At 43.6% G+C, this 26,500-nt stretch overlaps 1 protein-coding gene across 2 annotated transcripts in view; it reads left to right on the top strand.

Moving 5' to 3' along the window:
• The first annotated feature begins 6,954 nt into the window (after positions 1-6,954).
• Positions 6,955-26,500, top strand: part of LOC145417414 (uncharacterized) — a 65,402-nt gene continuing 45,856 nt past the window's right edge. Inside the window, exon 1 of one of the 2 annotated variants that reach the window (XM_080286099.1) lies at positions 6,955-7,499. In XM_080286099.1, coding sequence (XP_080142225.1) covers positions 7,497-7,499 — 3 coding nt within the window. In that variant the 5' untranslated portion in view covers positions 6,955-7,496. Of the gene's footprint in view, positions 7,500-25,519; positions 25,539-26,500 lie in introns of those variants that run through there. The other variant, XM_080286105.1, reaches the window with a different exon arrangement.

The following is a 26,500-nucleotide window of genomic DNA, read 5'->3' as shown; positions in this document are numbered from 1 at the left end:
GAGGAGGATCACTGTAGTAGGCAGGTCAGCCCATACGGACTCATAATAAAGGAGATGAAGAAGAGATTAAGAAAGTTAGGAGAGAACTGAGTGAAGACGAAGGTGAGGAAACAGAAAGGGAGGAAAAGATGAAGGAGGAGAAGGAGAGAAAGGGAAGAAGGAGGAGAAGGAGCAGGCCGAGGAGCGTGAGAGGAAAAAGGGAGGATTGTGAGAGGAGAAGCAGAGGGAGGGAAGAATGGCAAGAGAGAGAGGGAAGAAAGGAAGAAGAAGGAGGGAAGAGAGAGGGAGGGAGAGAAGAAGGGGGTGTGATATTTCCTTAAGTTGAGGTTACCTACTGACCACACGCTTCTTCCTCGCTTCTCCTTCCTCTTACTCCTCTTCTTTCCTCGTCATTCTCTCCTCTTATTTCTCCTTCCTTCTTCCTCTTCCTCCTCTTGTCACCATTTCCGCTTTTTTCTTCTTTTCCTTCTCTTCCTCCCGTTTCATTTCTCCCCCTTTCGTCTCCTTTTCCTCCTCCCGCTCTTCTTCCTCTCACTGCTTCTCTCCCGTTCGTCTCTATTCTCTCCTCTTCCTCTTCCCATTCATGTCTTCTTCTCATCCCCCTCTTCCTCGTCCTATTCTTCTTTTCCTGTCCTTTCTTCCCTCTTCCTCTTCCTCGTTTATTTGCGTATCTCTCATCTCCCTCTTTTACTCGTCGTCTTTGCATCTCCCTCTCGTTTCAGTGACTCTTCTTCCTTGTCTTCATCCTTCTTCTTCTTCTTTCTTTCTTTCTTTCTTTCTTTCCTTTCTCCCTCCCTTTAATTTTATTCTTTTTATTGTCTTCGTCTCTCGTTTTTTTTTTTTTTTTTTACAATTCTTTTAGCTTGTCTGTTTTTTCTGATTCTTTTTAATCTTATCATCTTTATTATCGTCCATTCTTTTTCTCATTCGTTTTGCATCTCTCTCTCTCTCTCTCTCTCTCTCTCTCTCTCTCTCTCTCTCTCTCTCTATGTATGTACAGTATATAATCGCTTTTCATGTTTTCGCATTTTTCTTTTTACCTTGCACATCATTTTCCTTTTTATTTCCTCATCTCTCTTCTCTCCCTTCTTCACTATCATTATTTTATTCTCTCCCTGCCATCTAAGGGTGAACGTATCCAGCCCTCCCATTGGCCAGCCTCCCCCCTGTGTCCCTGCCTCTGATTGGCCGCTCCCTCGCCCTCTAAAAATAGCCCGAATTCTGATTGGCTCTCCTCGCTGTTTCTGTGTACGTGATTGGCGGCCTTATTATTTGGCGTTTTGGGGGTATTCTGCGAAGGGAAATCTGTTTAATAATAATAATAATAATAATAATAATGATAATAATAGTAACTGAACACCGATAATAGTAAGATAAGAATTGTTTATCATCATTTATTATTATTATTGCTATTATTATTATTATTATTATTATTATTATTATTATTATTATTATTTATTATTATTATTATTATTATTATTATTCCGTCGTTTTACTTCACACACCACTCGTATAATTTTCATGAATCGATTTATTGTGCCTGACGATTACCGCGATCCCGTCTCATTACTGTCATTATTAGTTTGTTGCGGCAATTTGCGTGTTTGGAGCTAATGGTGTTCTGTTCCTACACATAATGGCCTTATATGACGGCTTCTTATTTATCATCATCATCATCATCATCGTCGTCGTCGTCGTCGTCGTCGTCGTCAATACACTTCCAGCTTTTCTTCATCATTATCATCATCACTCTTCCAACTTTTCATCATCACTCACCATCATCTTCATCACTCTTCCAACTTTTCATCATCATCATCATCATTATTATCTCTTCCAACTTATCATCATCATCATCACCACCACCACCATCATCATTATCATCATCATCATCTTCACTCTCTTCCAATTTTCCTTCATCATCATCATCATCATCATCATCACTCTTTCCAACTTTTTATCACCACCACCACCATCATCATCATCATCATCATCATCATCATCATCACTCTTTCCGACTTTTCATCATCACCACCACTATCATCATCATCACTTTCCAACTTTTCATCATCATCGCCACCACCACCACCACTCTTCCATCTTTTCAAAATGAGTTTGGTAGTAATCAGAAGCAGTACAAAATAAATAAATAAATAAATAAATAGGAACACTGCCACCCCTCTTAATCACTCAGTAATTAAGCGTTCCAGATTTCTCAATAGATTTAATGGTACTTGAAAATAACGAAGGAAAATTAATAGGCCCTTCTTATTTTCCTGATTTTCTTTCGTATTTCTTTTCCTGATTTTCTTTCGTATTTCTCAAGTCTACCCACAGCCTTATTATTGATCGTATTCTCAGTGGCTCAGGAGGTTTCGTCATTCCTTTTCCTTAACGATTTATTTTGGACATTACCCCTCAGTACCCTCTTTAGTGTTACTGAAACTCTGTCGGTATTATGACGGTATGGAAAGGATAAGAACAGGAATTTTAAAACGAAGAGTAAATCGCTAAGAATGTGGTGCTAAGAAGCCACCCCTCCTAACAGCAGATGGACTAAAGATGACCTGACAGTAATCCAGATGATGATGATGATGATGATTAACACTGAAGTCACATATGAAATAAATCAGGGCGATGATGATGATGTGAGGATAAGGATGTGGATTATGTTGATGATGATGTGAGGATGAGGATGAGGATGTGGATTATGAGGATGAGGATGAAGATGACGTGAGGATGTGGATAATGATGATGATGATGATAAGGAGGAGGAGGATGTGAGGATGACAATGCGGATGATGATGATGATGATAGTTAATCTTTGAAAATTTATCACAACTCCGAAAATTTACAAGTCTAAATCCGTAAAATCCTCCCTTAATAGTGTAAATCTGAAACCAAAAAACAATGCCAATATTTACAAATGATTTCCTCCCCCATTCTTCCTATCAGTCTTCGCCGGAATCAGTATTAACACTCTCGGGCTCATATGACTCTTGTAGCTTAATAAAATCGTCTGGCGTTTAGAGAGTACTAGAATTTTCACGACAGGTTAATAATGTAAATCTGAAGCTAATACCCAATACCCATGTTTTGCCAGTAATTTCCCCCTTCTTCCTGTCCATATTCGCCCGGAAATTTCACAGTTCACCCAGCTCCCTCTTCCTCCATCAGGCCCTCCTTAAGTATTGGAGGTCCCTCGGGTATTGGGGGTGGGGGTATTGTGGGGGTGGTGGTTGGGGGGTTGGGGGTAGCTAATGGAAGGGGGAGCCTAATAAGACATTTCCTCTCTCTCCATCTCTCTCTCACCCTGCCTCCTGTGGTCTACCTGTCTTTTCCCCTCCATCATCATTGTCTTTCTTCCTACCTGTCCATCTTCCTCTCTCACCTTGATTTTATCCCATCCCTCTTGCTTTTTTTTTTTTTTTTTTTTTTGTTCCTCTCTCTCTTTAATCTTTGTTCTTATCTTCCCATCCTTCTCACTGAATTATCAGTTTGTCGTTTCTTCATATCCATTCTCTCCTTTTTCTCCTCCTCACATTTCCCTCTTCTCTTCTCCCTCCCCCCTCCCTCCCCTCTGACCCCCTCTTCCCTTTCTCTTAATCCGGCCTATTTACCCCCACCCCTTTCTTTCTGTCCTTCCCTCCCCCCCTCCCCTAATCCTTTCTCCCTTCACTCTCTTCCCTTTTCTACTCTTCCCCCAATCTTCCTCATCTACTTCTGTTCATCCCCATCTCTTCCTCTTCTTCATCTCTACCTCTTCCTTTTTCCTCAGCCGGTCATCTTCATCCTCCACCTTTCTTATTTCCTGGTTTCTTTTTTTTTTTCCTTTTTTTTTTCATTCGGCATTGCCCTTGCTTTTTTTTTATTTAAGTTATTCTTGTTTCCTCAGGTCCGTTTTATTCGCCCTGGGAGTGACCCGAGAAGTCAAGAATTTAATAAATGTTTTATTTAACCCATCCACTTGAAAGAAAAAAAAACGTACCCTAATCTGAATATAATTGTCTGGAGGTAGCAAGAACAGAGTGTAAAAAGACGTCATCAGTGTGAATAGATTTAGGACCGTCCTACTGAAAAACTGAGACTGCGAAAGTGTAAAAAGGACCCCAGTTATTGATGTTTATTTCTGAATTATGTGATAATGATACGCGTTTGATCTTACCTTCTTATTCCTGACTGCACTTTTGTAATGTAGGGCGACAGGTGTTACATACTTTCTCACAGATTCGTCCACTCAGTTTTGATGATGCAAGCCTTATACGTTTTGAGTACGTTTTGCCTCGTGAACGTGAAGGCTACGGGATGATACGTTGCTGTTTTGCCACGTATACGTAAAGGTTACAGGGCGATACGTTGCGGTGACACTGGACTTGTACTGTACTTGCTTTCCTTGAGCGACTAACATATCTACGTTTGCAGTGTATTTTGGGTGGTGAACGGGAAACTCAGGGCGCGACGTACGTTTCGGTAACAGTGGATATCTGGCGTATGATTATCTTCCGTGAGTGGACGATACGTTTAGTGAAGTGAGGATGCGACGTACAGCCCATTCACCACGATGACGTAGAAACAATTAATTCTTTTATTCAGCTTAAGAGAAACTGATGATGGGAGAGGCGTTAATGAAGTGAATACGCAACCCCTCTAGGTCAAAATCTCCCTCATGGTGTGAATTAAATCGTCCAGTGCTAGCAGGAATACAGTATGCAAGACGTCCTCGGGATGAAGGGTTGAAGAGCAATATGCAGTAGTTACTCTGTAGACTTTTCGGAGACTCTTTCTCTCTCTCTCTTTGGTGATGATTTTCGAGAGCAATGTAATTTTTTCACCCCGATGGCGTATTTTTCTTTTTATTCCAGTTTCAAGACGATTTTCTTAACTAATGAGACCCTAGTAGTAATGATGATGATGATGATGATGATGATGATGATGATGATGACGATGATGATGGCGATGATGATGATGATGATGATGGCGAGAATGATGATGATGATGATGATGGCGATGATGATGATGATGGCGATGATTTCAAGTAGATCTCATGCTGATAATATTCTAAGAGTGTAAACGAACTATTGCCCGGCAGTAAAAAACATGATAAGCCTGACCGGATGTTTTTAAATGAGGTCTGATAATACTAGACGCGTAGCCTAGAAATGCCTAGCCCTTTACACTACCCTATTTACGTCTTCTGATTCTTCTAGTTTACGTCAAAATGGGGAGAGGTGTAGATACGAGATGTGGAAATAGGTAGAGGCAAAGACTAGGGGCAGGGAAGCGTAGTGGGGGAAAAGGGGAGCTTAAGGATAGAAGATAGGAATATAAGAAACAGGGAGGGATGAGGGGTAAGAGGGGGATGAAGGTGGATGGAAATAGGCATAGGTGTACAGTAAATAGGGAAGAGAGAGAGAGAGAGAGAGAGAGAGAGAGAGAGAGAGAGAGAGAGAGAGAGGTGAAGGGGGCATACAGGGTGAGGAAGGAAATAGGTGACTACAGGCGGGTCAGAATGGTAAGTAATAGAGGCAAGAATGAACACGTGTGAGGGGGGAGGAATTAGCAGTCAGGGGAGGTGGGTGGGGGGAGGGGAGGAGGGGGGAAAGGTAGAGGGGAGGGACGTGGGGGAGATGGGGGAGGGGCGGTGGGGGATGATGGGGAAGGGGTAGTGGGTGGGAGGAGGGGAGCTGGTGGGGGGATGGGGTTGGGGAGGGGGTGAGGGGGGTTGAGGGACGGGAGGTGGTTAGTTTGGGGGTGTGGGGATATGGGAGTGGTAGCTGAGTAGTTTAAGGGAACGGGTATGGTAGTGGTAGGGGTATGGTAGTTGAGGGGTGGGGGTAATGGTAGTAAAAGTTGAAAGATAATGGCAATGGAAACTTAGAGGACAGGGAGTATGGTAGAGGTAGCTGAGTAGTGCAGGGATGGGGGTATGGTAGTGGAAGGTGGGGGAGGATAGGGGGTATGGATGTTAAAAAGTAAGAGTATGGTAAGTATGGCAGCGGTGTTGTGCTGAGGGATGGGAGTATGGTAATGTTAGTTAAAGGGAAATTGAGAGGAGGGGGAGGGGGTTGAGAAAGGGAGGTTGAGTAATATGAGGGGGGGGTAGAGTATCCCTTCTTTCCTCCTGTTTTACGTTTTTCCTTCCGTTTCCATCCTCTCCTACATTTTCCTTATTTTCTTTCTTCCTTTCCTCCCTTCATTCTTCCTGCTTTCCTCCTAATTTTCCATTTCTTCTTCCATCTCTACGCTCTTTCCTCTCATTCTTTAATTCTTCCTGTCATATCATCCTTCTTCCCCTCATTTTCCTCCCCTCATTTCGTGTCCTTCCTTCCTTCCTCCCTCCTGTCCTCCTTTTTTCTCTCTTCTTCCCTCCATTCTTGTCCCCTTTCCTTCTCCTCTTTTCCATCTCGGTCTTGCTTATCTATCCACACTCGCCGTCTCTCTCTCTCTCTCTCTCTCTCTCTCTCTCTCTCAACTTGTAATTCCCTGCCTCGCTCTTCGTCTCTCCCCCTCCTTCCTCCTTCACCTCTTTTTCTCCTCCAAATTCACCTCTCTAGTCATTTTCTCTCTCCTTCCCTCCTCCACGTCCATTTACCTCCCTCTTATTCCTCCTCCTGCCACCTCTCTTTCCTCCCCTCCCCTCCCCTCCTCCTTGCTCACTAGTTTCCTCCCTCCGTATCTCTCCTCCCCTCCATTTCCCTCCCTCCTACCTGCCACCTCTTTCCATCCCTCTCCCTCTCCTACTACCACCTCTCTTTCCTCCCTCACCAGTTTCCTCCGAGTCTCTTTCTCTCCGTCCCTCCTACTCCTCACCTCCGTTTCCCTCCCTCCCTCTCCTTTACCTCCCTCCTTCTCCCACCTCCACTTTACAGTCGCGCAGGCCACAGCGCAGGAGAGGCTAACCCGAACGGACGCCTGCTCACCCCTCAGTTCGTTCTCGGCTAGCAGGGAGTACGGACGCGCTCGCTCCTCGTTCGTCCGTGTTATTCCATCGTCCCTAAGCCCCCCTCCCAAAACTAAAATTCACCTGAAAACAAAATTGGCCCAAAAATATTATACACAAAATATGGGATTAAATTGAATAGTTCCTGGTGCAATAATTTAATTTGTGAGGTGTGAATTATTAAAAAAAAAAAGTGCGGAAAGAACCAGTGATTTGAGAATTGGAAAAAAGTGAAATTGGTTGGTTGGTTGTTTTCCCTCCCCCCAAAATTGGTGATACTGTGCTGAAACCAAAGATCCATACGGAATAAGTGTATCCATATAACAAAAATAATACTTAGTAACACGAGGGAAGGGGTGTTGTAACCTAACTTGGATGTAACTTAGACTTTACGAACCTACCTGGAAAAACTCTCTACGGTCAGTCTGAAGGGATTTATTTTACATACTGTGTGCCCTGGGATAGTGTGAGCTCATGGCCGGGCGGTGAGGAACATTGCTAGCCTCCGGGACGACCAATTTTCGGATCCGAGGAGCAAGGAACTGATATAGCTGCAGCCATGGTAAGTCTTTTAAAAATATCAAAAAAACTAAATCAGTCTTTAACAAGTATCTAAAGTTAGTACATATTTAAGATTCATAAAATTGGGTACCAGTGAAATATGAGCTACGGTAAATTATCAGACTGATTTACCTGTAATTGGTTTTTAATTGGCAGTAATTAGCCAGTCATATTTCATTAGTAGTTGCCCCTGATAAATGTTTATTACTCTGTTAATCCATTTACAGGCGACTAGTTTATTTTATAAGTAGCATCCAAAGTGTAATTTATCAAAAGTTCATGTTTTAATGCAGGAATCAGAATTTTTGTCATTGGCTAATTTTTAAGATGGGACATGAACGAACACAAAACAACCAATCCACAGTAACTCGCATCACAAAATTCACCATTTTCTATCCTCAGCTATAAACCACAAATATTCTTTTGTCACTTTTAGCTCATCTGTAAATTTCGATGTATTGCGGTGATTGGACTTGTAAAGACTGTTTTGTAATGCGATTCTGATAATATTTGGTCATTGCATGCGCACCAGTCATTTGCGTATCGACTTCCATCACAATAGCTTCGTGTGTGTTGTAGCTGCTCACTCCTTGTGCAGCACCTGTCGTATTTTATTGTTCTCGAGACACCTGCAGAGGACAGGTGTCGCTCGCGTGCTGATCATTTGCTGGGGCCCCCACTGGTTCTAAGAGCTGGTTGCCAGACACCTGTAGGGCGATGATATCAGGTGTGGGGCCCGTTTGTTTACTACACACAGCGCCGCCATGTTAGAAGTTGTCATGTTTACTTTTTCTTGCGGGATCGCATTTTGGTGTTTTAAGCGAATAGTTGATTCGTATTCCACTGTTGGGAATTTGTTCTTGCAATATGGTAATTGGAATAATTTTTCCTCTGTATGTTGTTCGGAAATACTGACATCACGGTAAAAAGCATGCTGTTTTCGTATCCAGCGCAATCCAGTTTTCGTTTATAGATCAGTTTCATTTGTAATTGGAAAGTTGCATGCCGGTATTACATTTTGAAGTAAAGTATATTCAGGTGTTTTGACAATGATGGTGGCCTGACAGGTGGTTCGAGCGTCTCCGGTAGCCGAAATTATGCAAATGCAAGTTAACTCTCGCTTTAATAGCAGGAAAAAGTCATAGTTAGAAGGGGCCAGTTTTGACCGTAGATGGGATTATCGTGGGAAAATTTGCCAGGGTTGGTGCGGGTGATGGATGACTTATGGTAATCTATGGTAATGTGTAGGGTGGGTCCCTGTGAGAGAGTCCGCCGCTGCACCGCTTGAAGCCTATTTACCACCCGCCTTCTTCGTATCAAGTCGGATTTGCCCTTGTTGTTTGGCCAATTTAATTTTGACGGTAGTGATGGTGGGTTTGCTGTGCCCATTTGGTCTCGTTAGTCTGATTTGCTTTTAGCTTCAGCCATTTCAAGTTTAGACTCACTGATATGCTCACATCGGTATGTTAGGCTGCTATACTTACCTTTAGCCAGCTTATTTGGATCGGTGTGGATTTATGTTCATTCAGCCTTGTTAGTCTGATTTTATTATTTTGGACAGTTTTAGTTTTTGACTGTTCTCCCCGTTTAGTTTCGTTGGACTGATTTATCTTTGGCCAATTTAATTTGTGACGGGTGACTTTGTCCCCATTTTGGCCTTGTTAGGATTATTTGCATCTCGGACAAAATTTAATACTGAGTGTATTTTGTTTGCTTATTTCGTTCCACTAGTCTCATTTGCTCATATTTTAGCCTGTTTGTCATGCTGACGGGTTACGGCAGTGTTTCGATGATGTGCTTCATCTAGTTGCACTACTCCAGTCGAATTTTTCTTTAGACATATTTTATCAAGAGTCGTATACTCAGTAAGTAGGAATTATCTGGTGTTGTTTAATATGGACGAATATACCCAGTTTTTGTCATTAATTTGCCAGCATATTTATCAAAGAAAATCATTGGACAAGGTTGTAAAAACTTAGGGCCTACTGACAAATTCTTCTAGTTATTGTCGAGTGCTTTGGTATGAAAAAGGGTTCGCATGGTATTATTGATAATATTTGCAGCGTAGCCTACATATAAGTGTATAAAAACCACACGACTGTAGTTGCCAAAACTTCTTGTTTGAAATTTGATCAGTGTGCGGTACCGTAGCCTGTATTTAAGCGTGACCGGTGTCCGTAATTAACGCATGGTCCCAAGAAATTTAAATGTTTTGAGTTTTTTTTTTTTCTGTTTTCAGACGTTACTGGTATACAGACCAGTGATAATATCCGTAAAAACGATATCCTGTACTAAATTAAATTAATCAGTATTAAGTGTGCCAGGAAACCTGTGTGTTATGCCGATACATTGTTAAAGTCAGCGAAGCGTTTAAATATCCTAACGATTTTTGCTATGATGTGTGATTATGCGGATTTAATAAAGCTGAAAATTTGAGGTTACCTTATCTCACATTTAATTGACTTTTAATGCATGTACAGTGCGGTCGGTAAGGTTAGGGTTTCAAGTTTAGTTTACACAGTTTTCACATGCACCTACTTAGATGTCAGAGTTTACATATAAAAGCGAAATTCTAAAGTTGATCTGGACACCGGTAACACATTTACTTTGTGTTCTGCTCAATATTTGAAGTTGTCACGATATTTATGTCTGTATAATCATGAAACCTGAACATGCTGATCTTAGGTACATTACCCTACTGAACTCAGAACTAAGTTACTGTAGGCAGCATGCACAGGGTATAGCATTAACTCAGATTTGATTTAAGCATACTGCGTGTCATGGCGTGGACTAGTTTCTAGCTAAATTTTAAAGTTAGCAGTATTTAACCTACCTGTACAGTGTCTGTAGCTTACGGAACCTTCTTAGACGTATAGGCAAACATGTGCACAGACTCGTGTGTTGAAATTTTGCCGAATATGAAAACACAGGCAGGGCATTTTCACAAGTTCTGGGGAAAAAAATAGTGTCATTCAGTGAAACACACGATAGTTACCGTTAAAAAAGCTTTAACTTATGAAGCACGGTGCCTAATCACAGCTTCCTACTCTGCATAATCTTAGCGTACGTAATCCACACAGAAATCACAACATTGTAGGCAACAAATCTGACCGCACTCTTGCCATCATCATCTCCATAATTATGAGGCTTGTCAGTACATACAACAGTAATTATATTTTAAAATCCAAGTTTCGAGTTATGAAGCAAAGTAACTAGGCCACCCGCATTATTTTAAACTGACAGCTTAGATCTCTGTAGTTTATGACACAGCTTCGGAACGAAAAAAAGAATGATTTTGAACAACTACGGTATATTCAGACATTTATGCCCTTGAGAGAGAGAGAGAGAGGTTTGGGGGGATATATGTAGTGGTCGCCCGCCTCTTAAGTAGGTCACACGAGTGCTTTGAAGTTTTTGTTGTCGCGGTGTAGAATTGCTCGGAGCGACCGGAGTTAACAAGCAGTGTGGAAAGTGCTTAGGCTATGAGGGGGTGGTTGTGTTGTGATAGCTCGTTTGAACAGTAAAGTGGATTTTTCATAGTAGCTTATATTTCCATTTTCCCCCACATAAGCACTACCGGTACCGTCTTTTTGTACAAGATGTTTTTATCTAATTGTATTGTTTTCATATTTTCCTGCGTTGTGCTTGATATCTGTTAATTGTGTGACTTGCTGCTAAATTTCCCATAGCCCAGGAAAATCGTCAGCTTAGCCAGAAAGTAGCCTATATAGGGTACTCAATATCAGCAAAAGTAGTCAGGTTCAGTTGTTTATAATCTTTGTGTTTTGCTGCAAGTTTTAATATGTTGTGCTAGTATATATATATTATACATTTATAATTGTGTGTGTGTGCAGTATATCTTCAAGCATGTTTGTGTTCAGCGATGAATCTCTGGTTTAGTCATTTTTTTCCCCAAACAGATATCCACTCTGTAATTTTGTGAAAGTGCCTTGTTATCAAACGAATGGACGTTGCTTATCTCTCCGGGTTATTTTGACGTGAATGAGTGATGTTGGTGGATGCAGATAAGCCACTGACGTCTGCTGACAGATCGATAGAGATGCCATTGATAAGCGACCGATTCTTGTCTAAAGGAGGACGCATAAACTCTCGTCTGTTTTGATTATCTGTTTTTCGAGGACTCGTTTTCGTAAACTGGGGATGATGTGTGTGATTTTTACGAGTTTTTTTTTTTTTTTTTTTTTTTAATCGGTGGTTACTTAATTTCTGTCGGAGTTCAGGGATGTTATTTCTGAAGTTTGCGAAATTGTATTCAGTCGTGTGTAAACTCGTACCGTAAGGTATATATGAACGTGTGTTTTGATGTCGACTGGTTTTCGAACACTTGTAGGTTGGTAAAGTGAAGTTACTATTTTAAGATACAATTCCCGAAGTGTGCAATATTTCGTATGTTGTAATACCTGGTAGTGGTTCAGTGCGTGAGGTATGGAGTGCAGTGTTATAAAGTACCCCGCCGTTTTGTTTTTCTTAAATAGTTCGATGTGGTAATTTCCAGAGTTAACGAGCAGCTGTAGGTGTATTGTGTGGTATCAGTTGTTTTTTGTTTACTGATTTTGTACGTTTTTTTTTTTTTTTTTTTTTTTAACGCAAGGATTAATATTATCGGTCCGTAATTTACAGTATTTTTCCTCGTGTAATCTGGGTTGAGGATGGCATTTCTAAAGTTTTCCAGGTGTAGTTTTTAATTAGTATTGATGTGTTTAGATTACGGGTGTTGCACTAACTTTGGCCCTGTATGAGTGAGGTGTAGTGTTATTTGTGGTGCAGTGAATGCAATTAAGACAAGGAAGGAAAGTTATTTGGGATAAAGAGAGGGATATGAGGGGGACAGGGCGTGATTATCGGAGGGAGACAGGAAAGAAGTGCGGGACGATGTGAGTAACTGGTCAGTGTGATTGGTTACTGATTAAGTGAAAGAGGGGACTAATTAGGAAGAGAGAAGACAGTGTGGGAGTGGAGGAGGGTGGGGGAGAGAGGAAGAAAAGTAAAATGTTGAGACAAGGAAGAACAGTGATTAGCTAGGGAGAAGAGAGGGACATGGAGAGTGAGTGGGAGAGGGAGAGAGTGAGTGAGGGAGGGAGGGAGCAAGCGGAAGAAGGACCACGCTGTCTACTCGCCACAACTCTCTCTTTGTTCCCGAGGCTGTGAGAGGGAGGGAGGGGGGTAGGATAAGGAACAGCCATGCTACGCCGGAATGCTTCATGCTCATCGTGGGAATGAACTGGGCTATGGAGATTTATGTTTTACAAGGATGTCTTCAGTAGGTATGTATTTACGGTACTGTTGAGTTTTAGTGCTTAGTACCATATTGTATGCTTTGTTTTTGTTTACTAAGCAGTTTTGTAATGTAGGCTGTTAGAGCCCTGATATAGCCTACCCGACTTAGGCTGGTGATTTTGTCATTTTCATCTATAAGCTGTTTCTGTGTTTGATAGGCTAACCTGTGGATGTGTTGAATCTGTGAATAAACTGTATACTGGTATGATATGCTATTGCTTACGGTCTTATTTGCTAAATCGTCCCCAAATCCAGGCTTTCGATATCGTAGGTATGGTAGCTACACCGTAGAAGTATCACACCATACCGTACAGTACCAAATGGTACCAAGTTGAAAAGTTATCGTTCGTTGGATTGACGGACGTTAGCAGTAGATCAGTGATATTATCAGTTCTTCATATAATTTATATAGGGTACCAGTATGCAGTTGTCGGGTATTTTTCACCTTTAGACTGTTCAGTCACCTATGCATACTTAGTGGTTACAGTGAGGAAAAAGTAATAGATCATGGTGGACGAGTATTAATACATACAAACTAGTTTGATTTACTGGTGTGTATAACACAGGGTGGAGCTAAAACGTCGTTACTGAGTAGACATATTGACATGGAGCTCTTTTCTTTTGTAGAAGCTGTCCGTAACAGCATACGTCGTCAGACAAAACTCAGACAAAAAATCCCACCGATAAACATTTCCTGCCAGAGAAATTGGGTTATTAGTCTAGGTTATGAATCCGGGTTATGTAGATTAATGTGCATAAACAGCTTAATGTCACGCGTTACCGCCAGCTTTTAATGTATATGCAAATTGAAGTGAGGTCCAACATAATTCCGAGTAGAGTCCTGTTAAATTACGTGTTTTGAAAAGGGAGATTCATTAAAGCTGTCACGGGCATGCATATATTCATGACATTAGCATGATTGAAGAGCTCTGCAGGTGTTTGTACAAGTGCGAAATGGTTGGCAGGAGTTTGTATGTTTTGGTGTCTTGCGTGTGTTTGTTCCCATGGCGTATTCGGTTGCGTGTGTGTTTTATGTGTACGGTACGGTACTCTCTCTCTCTCTCTCTCTCTCTCTCTCTCTCTCGTGTGTGTGGCCTCGTACGCTTGTTTGTGTGCACCGGCGTGTTTGATTACAGAAGCGTCGTGTTTAGATGATGGTCCAACTCATGCAGTCGGTATTGAGGACTTTTGTGTTTAACCCCCCCCCTCTCTCTCTCTAACCTCCGAAATTGCGACATGGAGACATTCCTCTTGGCCCTAACTGCGTGATATTGGCTCAACAAAATACAGACTCCGTTAATATTGAGGAATGCTGAGTGAGAGAGGAGGAGGGGGGAGGAGGGAGGGCGACAGTTTATGGTACCAGTATATTCTAGTGTTTCGCTGATGTAGAGAAAATATATATGCCACTAAAAATTACGAGTGGAAAGGAAGTTAGGGGTGCAATGAATAATTAAAAGGTAAAAATCGTGGCGGAAAGATCATATATATCAAAAGGATGAATTTTTAAACGAAAGAGAGAGAGAGAGAGAGAGAGAGAGAGAGAGTCTGTGTCAGCGTTGATGTAAAAGAATGCTAGTCTATTTACTTTTTCCACTTGCACGTCTTGAGTGGTACGGTAAGCAATGCGGGTTCGGGGAGGGGTAGACTCGTTTTTCCCGCCTCCGTGTTGCCGGGAGCCTCAAAGTACCGAGCCCCTATGTGGTGCAGTTTTTAGGGTAGTCTAGGCCATGATTGATGACGTGAGTGCGGGTGTGAGAGTGGGGGTGAGTTAAGAGGACACAATGCTGCGATAGTTGGAGAAGGATTGTTACCAGTAGGGTTGGAATTGCTTTGTACTCCCCTCCTTTTTTCTTCTTTTTGTGTGTGTATATGCTTGATATGAATTCCTTCTGTGCGGGCATTTTTACAGTAGAAAGTAATCTTTATAGTTAGGACTTTAAGTACGGTACTGGCAGCTTGAATTGTTTTTTGCTTCCTTTTAACTGTTTTAACAGTGAAATTTGTTGTACTTTTTGGTTGCCACTACGATTTTATTTCATATCAGCTTAGGTGAGAAGTTAAAATGAAACAGTTAGACCGAGTGATAAATATGAAAAAAATGAAAGGAAGGGAGGAGACGGGGGAGGGGGGTCAGTCTCGTCTACGTGATATAGGCCTGCTTAGAGTAGGCTAGTGGAGAAGGTTAGGCTAGTGGACAGATTTTGGAGCAGGGTGTATGTGGCTTTTTTGATAAACATTTCCGGTAGCATAGCTATGGGAACGGAAGGCCAGGGGTAATGGGGGAGAGGCAGAGAGATGGAAGGGGGGGGAGGAAGAAGAGGCAGAGAGAGGGAGGGGGAAAAAGAGGAAGAGGTGGACAGGGATGGGGAGTGGGGGTGGAGGGAGGGGGAGATGGTGGTGGTGGTGGTGGGGTGGTGGGTTAGTGTTGGAAGTGTTATTATTCATCATTTCCGCCCAGGCCCCCCACCCCACCCCACCCTACGGTAGAGTTGAAATGTCAGATGGGGTAGTGTGTGTGGGGTGGGGGTGGGACTGTGGGTTTCCTGGGTCAGTTGTTGCAATATTTTCCTTTTTTATTCTTTTTCCTCCCTTACGGTATGTCTGTGTGTGGATGTACAGTACATTCCTACACTGATTTAGGGTTTTCTATCAGCGTGCGTCAGTAGATTGTATGTACCGGGGATCTATGTAACCATCTAAGTAAGGTTCATCTAACCATTAGGTCTCTCTCTCTCTCTCTCTCTCTCTCTCTCTCTCTCTAAAGCGTTTCATAAGATAACGAAGAGGAAAGGGGAACGTTTCATATCCTAAGATGGCGATGACGAATGCTTAAAGGTCAGTGGCTTAAACATACGGTAATTATTAACCTTCAGCCTGGGGATGTCTAGTCTATGGCTCTCCCTTGTTACCATATATATTGGGCTCAGGGAAAAAAAAAAAATGACAATAAAAATCAGGCGTTACCGGTAGTAGAGTTATCCCCCCATCAAAAAAGGTCGTGCTGAATGGGTTAAATGGCATTTGCATAAAGAACGGGAAAGTCAGGATGGTACGTTTCAGTGACAATGTATCCTTATTCTACCGTGCTTTTTGTCGGTGGACGGTGCGTTTTGAAAATGGGAATGTTCACGTAATATTTAAGAGCACTGTGGTTATTATGCAAGCGTTTCGTAGCTTTTGTGAGGTTGAAGTGATCCGGGAGCAGTTAGGATAAGTTTATAGATATTTGGGAAAATATGAATGTGAAGCTTCAGGGATCGGGATGAAACATTACTGGAAGATTAATATTTGTGTGGTAGCAACTTTTCAGAAATTGACTGCTGTGTAGGATTTTTTAAAATGGTGTTAGATGAAAACTTGACATGAACACTGTGCCTGTCAGAAGGGATTACAGTAGTCTACGGTATATGATTCATTAGCTACCGTGTTCTTCAGTAGCAGTGTGAAGTTGAAATAAATAATTTCTTTACACACTATTAACAACGACAAAACCTAATGCGATCATCCCAACGAAAATCGGTCCGTTTCGCTTCATAGCCCAGGAATGTAAATGAAATATTGAGCGGGGGTGTACAGTACATGTTACGCCTGACCGGATGTTTTTGGTTTAGTCAGATAGTGGACGGACGCGTGGCTACGGTACGGGTTATATTCGTGGGGTTTTATTTTTACAGGCGCAGCATTAGGTGTGTGTGTGTGTGTGTGTGTGTGTGTGTGTGTGTGTGTGTGTGTGTGTGTGTGTGTGTGTGGTGAACCAGTGTATACCACTGCCTGGATTATACATGTCCTATTTACGTTCATTGTTGCACGGTACTGGTCTGGTCTCGCTTCATTGGGATTTCCCTTCTTTTATCTCCTCTATTGGATGTCCTTCAGGAGGCGATTCTTGGGCTAAAAAAAAAAAAATGAACACGGGTACCTATCCCAACCGTTCTGAAGCCACTACTTCTGATGTCCATATGGTTGAATTGAGGGCAGTCGTTTTTGCTCATCAGTAACTTTTTTTTTTTTTTTTTCTGGGAAGAAGGAACCAGAGGCCACGAGCCCGCAATACTGTTCCTTCCAAGAGAAAAACAAAATACGAGAGAGACAAATTTATGATCAGATTATTTCGAGATGCCTGGACACTGCGTTTTGAAAGACTGGAGATCATAGCTAGCAGGAAATACAGAGGGAGACAGTTCCAGAGTTGACCTGTTGCATAAATGAAGGACTGGGAGTAACGGTTAACTCTTGCATTAGAGCGTTGGACAGAAAAGGAAAGAAAGGTTGCTGCTAGACGTGTTCTGTAGCTCCATAACGGTTGGGGATTAGACCCATGTTCACATACCAGTACCGGTATATATATATATATATATATATATATATATATATATATATATATATATATATATATATATATATATATATATATATATTGCTAGTCTCCGAGGATCGCTTCAAGTGCGTCAACTCTTGAGACGTCATGTATCTAATCTGCCGTTATCTTATCGTATACGGTACGTAGCTATGCCTGATTCTTTTTATATGTTTGTTCCTCTGTCTATCCTGTACTATACTGGTATAGCCAACCGTGCTGTTTCTCCCATGTATCAACCAATCTTCTGTCATCAATATGCTTCACACCCTTCGTATCCTCCACGCAGTGCGGTACTGGTAAGTGAGTTTTTTTTTTTTTTTTTTTTTTTTTTTGTAAACAGACAAAAGTTCAATATTGCCTGCCTGAATAGGATCCAGATCACGCCGAAACTTTCTCGGTGGATACAGTAACCAGGAGATACTGTGTCCATATTCGGGTATCAGTATAATTCCACAAAAGCTCAGCAATTTCCCATGTTCCACGTAGCCCAAGCCCATGGATATTGCGTACGTGCCAGTGTCAGTAATGTGGGGCTGGGAGCTTCTGGGAATGAGCTGGGGAAACTTGAGATAGCTACAGCCTATGTTAAGAGTTCCAGAAAGAGGTGAGTTGGGTAAAGCTGGTTACTGTCGGAAACGCTTTTGTTAGGCTCGTCTGTATCTTGCATAATCGAAACTTACGGTGTTTGCCCTTGTTGATATTGCTGCTGTCTTATAGGGTACGATACATATTCGGTACATTGTGTGTGTGTGTGTGTGTAATTCACCGGGTCGGTCAGGATCACTTGATGGTCGTGATCGTCAGCTTTTACCCTCCCGGAAGGGAGCTGAGAGCTCATATAGTCCGATCTAAGGGCAAGGCTGTGACCTTCACACACGCACACACCCGTCCCCTTGCTCAAGGGGGACAGTAACCACCCACTTCGTCAGTTAAACTTTTCGCAACCTGAGCGAGGCGCGAACTCCCGTCCACCAGTCGGCAAGCGAGAACGTTACCACTGCACCAGCGAGCGGTGTGTGTGTGTGTGTGTGTGTTCATTTTTGTCAGCCTGTGGGCATTTGGTATACATTCGTCTGATGCGGTAGAGCTGGTTGTCTGTTTTTGTACATGGTCAGAACACCTGTGCACTACTGTTCAGGTGTATTGTTCGGTACGTTTGCAGGTGTAACGTGGGATATGCGCAGCTTGTATTATTGTTCCTTTCTCAGCTCTGTGCTGTATGTTTTGTAAAGGTGTCATTTAATTTTGAGCTTTATGCAGTCGACGTAAAATGCTGGGCAGTTAATGTACGGTAGGCTAATGCAATTTACCGATATTTTTTTTTTTTTTTTAAAGGAAAATCTCGTAGCTGGTACACTTTTTGGTAACATAACCATCACTAGTGTCTGGGTGGGGGTATGAGGTGTGGAAAAGGATATCCCGTGTTGTAGGGCCATAAAGAAAAGTCGGTTGAAGTGTTTGTTGCCGGTATATTTGTGAATGTGGGGCATTAAAAGAAATATCGGTAATCGAAAATATTTTGTTAACAGTAATTAGATACTGCCGGTAAATTGGCAGTAATTAGATACGGTACTGGTGGTAAGGTAGCAAGGAAAAAAAAAAACGAAATTAGAAATATACGGTACGCTAGCATTGCAATTTCAAAACTAGTGAGCAATTCGGGTTTTAAAAATAGCACACCCAGAAATCATGATATGATATGGTAGATCTTAAAAGTAGTTAAATCAAGCGTTTGAAAATATAAAAGATTATTCACGTTGAAGATAAATCTTGAAATATGGGCTTCAAATGTCATAAATCGATTAAGCATGTACAAAATAATATATAAGCTGCTAGATATGTTTGAATTATATAGCCCAACACGTGAAAGGCCTATGCTTTCGTAATCTGCATTGGCTAATCGGCAGCCAGTATCTGTACTTGTATTGGAATCCGCATAATCAGAGTCAAGTATCGGCTGCCACTAAATCCTGGTCGTGTATAGTTCATCAAAAACAGTGCCGCCTGTTCTCTCTCTCTCTCATATATATATATATATATATATATATATATATATATATATATATATAATCACACACACACACACACACACACACACACACACACACACACACACACACACACACACACACACACACACACACACACACGTCTCTCTTCCTTCCCCCACTCTCTTCGCTTTCATCCTCTCTTTTTCTCTCCCTCAAAAACCCAAAGCCACATGAAAGGCGTCCGTATCACCCACGTCTAATACGACAGCGGTTCACGTATCGGAAACAGGGAAAAATTTGCGCACTTATCACGGAGGTGTGATAAGTAGCCTAGCCCCTCCTCCTCTCATCCCGTCCTTCCATTTTCTTTACGCGTTCCGCGCCTTATCTTATCAAGGGGTACCGATAGTGCTTCCTGCCCCAGCGCCTACTGAGGGTTGTTCAGTAATTAGGGGCTTAGGAAAGGTTGTTAGGTAGATAGAGGATAGACTTCGGAACAGAGGGAAGGTTATTTGGTTGATAGTGGTCCTAGGAAACTAGGGGACTTAAATCCAGCTTGATTTTTTTTTTTTTTTAAGTACTTACCATACCCATAAATTGAGTTTGTTCTTGCTAGCTTAAGACTGATATTAATCTTGAAGGCGTTTTGTATTGACGGGATGATGAAGGCAGTATCTTCTAGTTTCGTAGTTTCTTCTGAGAAAATCTGGAGATAACAAGAATAAAAGAACACGTCATCGGTTTGGATGGGTTCAGTTTCATATATCTATTTGCACTTCATGGTTCTTCGAAACACCATTGACTTGAATCGCATTGTCTAGGCGTTTCGGTTCCCCTGGTTCGTCGTGTTTTGGCTCCTCCCGCTCGTGGTGTTCAGGTGCTCGTTTTTGCCTGTTGATGCTGATATGGGTTCACAGCTACACATAGAGTGCCTTAATTGTGGTATTTCCATATAGTCTGATGAAACATTAGGTAATTATTTATCAGCACTTCAGTTGATTTTAAGGCTCGAACTAATGAAGCACTATGTCCAGTTCATTATAGCCTACTTATATTGTTTAATACGGTACTGGTCTCTAATAAGGTTTTGGCACAGTTTCAAAAGGGTGATTATAAAGGAGCTTACGGCAGTGTTGAAATCACCCGTAGCTGCTGTGATTGGCTTACTTAGAGAGAGAGAGAGAGAGAGAGAGAGAGAGAGAGAGGCCAGTATGGAAGAGAAAAAAAGGGTGGGGGGGTGATTTTGGTGACGGTACCGTACCACACAACACCCCTATACCACTTTCCCCATCCTACCTTACCTGCACGGCACCGCACACACTACTCCGCCTGCCTCACCTTCCCCAACTCCTCTACATAGCTCACCACTTAACACCATGTAGGTATATTTTGTTTACATCCTATACACCCGTTATGCACCCTACCTCACCACTCCTAAAATCAGCCCTCGGCGAGCTACACCTCTTCCACCCCTGCACCCAGACTACTACAAGATTATCACTTGGGCTTACATCCTCCCGTAATCCTCATTACACAACACTTTTCTCCGCCTAGAGAGCCTCCAAACTTCATCTCGATACTGTTTACCCCATATAATTCTGCACCGTATACCTCTTACACCTTGAACTCCTCACCGTCCTCCTACACCTGGCCTACACCCTCGCCGCTACATAGAAATTACTTGTTAATGTAATTTCTATCGGGTATGACAGCGTAGAGGGTGTCCGTGATGTGTGGGTGTGAGAATCGGATTGTGTGTGTGTGTGTGTGTGTGTGTGTGTGTGTGTGTGTGTGTGTGTGTGTGTGTGTGTGTGAGCCGTCGGGTAGGATCTCCCCTCCGGCCCGGGTCAGGTAGCGTGCGGAGGGTGGCCGGGGGATTTAATTGTGGGTTGAGGTCTTTTGATGAATCCCCACTTACCCCCTCTTTCTACCTCTCCTGTCCCCCATGTGTGTGTGTGTGTGTGTGTGTGTGTGTGTGTGTGTGAGAGAGAGAGAGAGGCCGTGCGTGCAAGAGGGGTGCAGGAGTGGTAGGGAGAGTGGTGGATAGATGCAACAGGTCCAAAATCCAATCTCTAAGAAAGACATAAGCGGCATTCCCTGTAAGTAGTGAAGCGTCGGGAGGAAACGCCCCTACCTGCCTGCCTGCCTGAGCGCGCGGTCTGACTACATTGCCCTCTTACACGCTCCCCATTTTCGTCCCTCCCTCCCTCTCCTTCCGTCTCGTTTCCCCGGTATTTTGGGTCTCGTTTGCTCGTGTCTGGCCTCCCGGTTGACCAGTTTGTTGTCCCGGTTTATGCTAGGAAGGTGCTGGGAGGAAGGAAAATTAGGGTTAAGTTAGGAGTTGGCTGGTCTCTGTCAACAAGAATTCTGGGTTGTGGGTGGCCTTAGCGACCCCGCCCCCCCCTCCCCTCCCCACCCTTCCACCACCCACCTCCCTCCCTCCCTCCCTCCTTCCTTCCTCCATCCGCTGAGTCCCTCCCTCCCTTCTCTTCCTCCCTTACTTCATCCTCCACCTCACTTCCACCCGCCCTGTCTGCCTTCTCTAAGTTTTGTTCTTTCTTGCTTCCACCTTGTTCGCTCCCTTCTTTCCTCCCCCACACCCCCTCCTTCCTTCCTCCTCCCTTCCCTTTTTTTCTCCCTCTCCGCAATCTCTCCCCACTGACGCACTTTCTCTCTTATCCTATCGCCTTTCTACCTGTCTCCCTCTCTTACACTTCCCTTCTCAGCCCTCTCCTCCAAAGCCTACTCTCTCTTTCTCTCTCTCTCTGCCACTTTTCCCGTGTTTTTTGGGGGTGTTTGTCTGGGTGGGTTCACGGGAAGCGGGTGTTTTTCAGGTGGTTGTGGGTTAAAAGGCCTTCCACGTACCTCGCTTGGGTGATGGTTGATTGTGGTAGTTTTGATGGTAGTTGTAGTGAGTGGTTTTGATAGTGGTAGGAATAGTTGGAAAGTAGAATAATGGAGTGTTAGTCGAAGGAAAGGTTCATAATGGTAGTCCTGGTAGCAAGTGGTTGCTGAGAGTAGTGTTGATGGAGTGGTTGTAGGTATGATCGCTGTACTGTTATCGATATGACTGACACTGATGGTAATTGTGGCAGCTGAGTGGTGTAGTTAAGGTGGTGGTGATAGTGGTAGTAGATCTGATGATGGTAGCTATTGGTTATGATCGTGATAGGTGGTATTAGTGACACTGGGAATAATTATTGTTGTTGTAGGCTACTAGTGATTGGTATTGGTCTTCTGAATCTGTTTTGGAAGTGGTGATTCTCTCTCTCTCTCTCTCTCTCTCTCTCTCTCTCTCTCTCTCTCTCTCTCTCTCTCGTGTTAGGAGTGATATTGATAACAAAGGTGGTGGTGTGAGTGGTGAGTGATTGTGGTGGTCATTATGGTGATAGTAGTGATGATAGACAGCTGTGGCCGTGATAGCCCAGTGGTGAAAGCTTATAGATAACTCCTGGACACACACCTTCCTTTCCACCTTCCCTTCATCCCTATCCCCTCCCCCCCTCCTCTTCCATTGTTTCTATATCTCCCATTCCTTTAGTTCCTATTCTCCCATCCCCTTCTCCGTCTCTTTATTTTTCTTCCCCTCATTACCTTCTTCCTTTTTCCTCCCAGCCTTCCCCCTTTCTTTCACTTTCTCTTCAACCCCTCTCACCACCCCTGCCCCCTTTTCATCCCTCCCCTCCCCCACCTCCCTTCTCCCTCCCCCACCTCCCTTCTCCCTCCCCCACCTCCCTTCTCCCTCCCAATCCTACCTCCCTCTCACCCTCCATTCTGTCACCTCTCGCCATCCAGTCTCCTTCTCCCCCCTCCCTTCCCTTCTGTCTCCTCCTGACTCCCTTTCCCTCCCCCTTCCCCCCCTCCCCCCACTCCAGTTCCACTTTCCTGCCCCGACCAGAACGTAGCACACCATATCACTTCCACCTTCTCTCCCTCCGCTTTCTTTTGTTTCTCTGCCTCAATGATTCTTTAATTTCTCTTCTTGTTTCCTCCTCCTCCCGCTTCCTTTTAGTTCTTTGGCTTTTATTCCGTCTGGCTTTGTCTTGCAGTTTCTTCTTTCCTCAAACTGTTCTCCATTTTCCTCTCATTTGTAGTTCACATTCTCGTTCACATTTTCATCCACTCCACACGGTTTACTTCATCTCTCGTCCACCCCTGTTATTTCTTTCACATTTCTAATTTCACGTCCTCCCAGACTCGTCCTCCCACCCCCCCCCATTTCTCCTTCGTCCACTGCCACCTTCTCTTCCACTCGCCCCACCTTATCGAGGCCCCAGAGGACGAGAAGATATTTGTACCCTGATCACATTTTCTGTTGTGTAGTGTAGTCAGTTTCTCCAGCGTTCGTCACTGGCTGGCCCGGGAGGAGGAATGTGGGGGAGGGGGGAGAGTAGAGGAGGGGAGGGGGGGAAGTGAAGGAGAGGAGAGAGAGAGGTGAAAGAGAAGGAAGAAGGGAGATGTGTAGGTGAGGGAAATGGGAAATTGGAGAGGGGAAAGACGGACAGGAATGAAAGGGAAGGAAAAACTTAGAGGAGGGAAAAAGACTGGAAGGTGAAAAGATAGGTAGTAAGAGAAATTTAGGAGAGAAGGTAATGGGGAAAGACATTGCGGCTGAGAAAGATGCAGTTTTGAGAGTAACAAATTAAATCAGATTAATTTTATTCAGGCCTCGTCCACAGTAATACGACACCACTGTTAATGCATTCTTCATTCTCTGCTAGTATGAAATAGCGACATTAATTGATGGAAATGCGAAATGCCAGGTAGCATACACATTATTTTCGTTATTCTTTTGTTTGTTAGTTGCATTGACTGATTATTATGTTATGTTGTGTGGATCTGCTTTATCACGGGAGGTGTACTCTGAAGGGGAAAATACTAAAAAGTGTTTGATTGCAGTAATTGTTGGGAAATTTCCAAGTCCATACGAAGGAAATGTGTACGGTCAGTTCAGATCGTTTTTTTTTTCTTTTTTTTTTTTTTTTACATTCCATCCTTGGTATTCGTTACGTAAGCTTGGGATCGGTAAACTACAAGTAGGATGTGTTTGTTTATTGCGTTTCGTTTTACTGCTGTTGTTATTGGGTATTTTTAGATAAATCGCCCACTGATACGTTTAAGCGTATGGAGCAGCAAAGCCGAAGCAAAAATATATCCCACATGGACGATCCTATTATTGTAATGTTTTTGTGTGAGGGTGTGTGAGACTTACCATTCCAGAGTAACTCACTTGTTCGAGCTAGGTAAGTCTCTCCCACCCTCCTGCCTCCCTCCCTCCCTCATTCTCTCACTCCTCCCTACTCCATAATCCCTCAGATAGCGCTGTTTTCCAATCTTGTACCTCGGTTTAATCCCTAGCTAGAGGTAGTTTAGTGTGTGGGTGATTTGCTTCAGTGGGTATCAACCAGGTTCCCTTGGATGAAATGGAGGAATTGAGTTAATTGTGGCAATGTGTGTAGTTCTCCCTCTTCCACCTCATCTCCCCCTCCCCCCTGCCTCCATATCCTCCTTGTCTTTCACCAAATACCGCCATATCTCGATTATCATGCCTTTATACGTCAAAAGCAGTGTCCTGGTGGAAGCCTAAATTACATCTTTCATCCCGGGATCGTGCGCTGAGATAATGGTGATTTTTCTCAGCGTCGGAGGTCCCGAGAGATAAGAGATATTAAATAATCTGATTGTCTAATTATCATACACGCAGTCCCTCCCCCACACCCTCCCTCCTTCCCCCCTACCCTTTCCCAGTCAACCGCAGACAGGTTGCTATTGGCTTCCATCCCCCAACATAATATTGCACTTTGTATAGGGTCATTTCAACCCCTCGGGGATACTCCAACAATGCGGGATGGGGCTAAAATTCTCTCCCAGACAGACCCACATAACAACAGGCCAACACGAGGGCTGTCAACAAGGGTAGGAGGGGAGGGTGGAGGGAAAAAAATAAGAAAGAATAACAGTAGAGTGGTGGTGGTGGCGTTGGCGGCGTGTGGCAACTGCGACCATCACTACGGACTTGCTCCTGCTGCGCTGTGCCAATATGGATGACTCCCTTTCCCATTTTGTTTCACTCGGCCGTGTATCGTGCGGCCAATTACCCCTGTGAGCGGTAACTATCAGGATAATTGACGAAAACGCGTGGGGGCCCGGGCCAGTGTTAAATGGACCAATCCCCACTGAGTTTACGTCTTGTGGGGAGGGGGGGGGTACAAGGTTGCCAGCCCCGTCTTGAGATCCTTTCCAGTGACGGTATTGTGTGTCTATTGTAGGGTGGTGTTTGTGTGTGCGGCGCGCGGAATATGCGAGTTTTAGGCCCCTGAAAAGTGAGATCCTGTTCGCTGGTTCTTCGTTCGTCGTGCCCAGGTCAAAATCCGGACACGCGTCGGAGGTACGTTAATTCTGCAGTCTGGCCGTACGATAGTTTTTGAAAGGTAAGGGAGGGGGGATTGTGGGTGGGCGGGAGTTTCGTAATTGTCGGGAGGGGTCTTGTTTACCTGTGTTAGGGAGAGCTCGCGAGTTTACCTGTGTTTGGGAACTCGCCTGTCTACCTCTGTTTCGGACTTTCTTATGCATGTTTGGGAGCGCAGTTGATTACCTGGTACTTACGTTTGGAAACTGGCTTGTTTCTTCACATGTGAAAATGTTATCGAGAGCATGTATGTTTACCTCCAGTGTATTTGGAAGCTCCTTTGATGAGCCTGCCTGTTTGGAGCTAGCGAGTTGACTTACATTTGAAAGCTTGAGAGTTTATATATCGCTACCTGTGTTAGGGAGCTTGCGAGTTTACCTGTGTTTGGGAGCTTGCTAGTTTACCTGTGTTTGGGAGCTTGCTAGTTTACCTGTGTTTGGGAGCTTGCTAGTTTACCTGTGTTTGGGAGCTTGCAAGTTTACCTGTTTGGGAGCTTACGAGTTTACTAGAGCTTGGGAGCTCGCGAGTTTACCTGAGTTTGGGAGCTCGCGAGTTTACCTGTGTTTGGGAGCTCGCGAGTTTACCTGTGTTTGGGAGCTCGCGAGTTTACCTGTGTTTGGGAGCTCGCGAGTTTACCTGTGTTTGGGAGCTCGCGAGTTTACCTGTGTTTGGGAGCTCGCGAGTTTACCTGTGTTTGGGAGCTCGCGAGTTTACCTGTGTTTGGGAGCTCGCGAGTTTACCTGTGTTTGGGAGCTCGCGAGTTTACCTGTTTTGGGGAACTCGCGAGTTTACCTGTTTTGGGGAGCTTGCGAGTTTACCTGTGTTTGGGAACTGGCGAGTTAGCTGTTGGGGAGCTCGCGAGTGTACCTGTTTTGGGGAGCTTGCGAATTTACCTGAGTTTGGAAGTTCGCGAGTTAACTTGTTTGGGACGTCGCGAGTTT

The sequence above is a fragment of the Coenobita brevimanus genome, chromosome 14 (assembly GCF_032717465.1).
Source record: "Coenobita brevimanus isolate Jiangsu-jjx chromosome 14, ASM3271746v2, whole genome shotgun sequence".
NCBI classification, from domain to species: Eukaryota; Metazoa; Arthropoda; class Malacostraca; order Decapoda; family Coenobitidae; genus Coenobita; species Coenobita brevimanus.
This window is presented reverse-complemented; position numbering and strand designations above follow the sequence as displayed.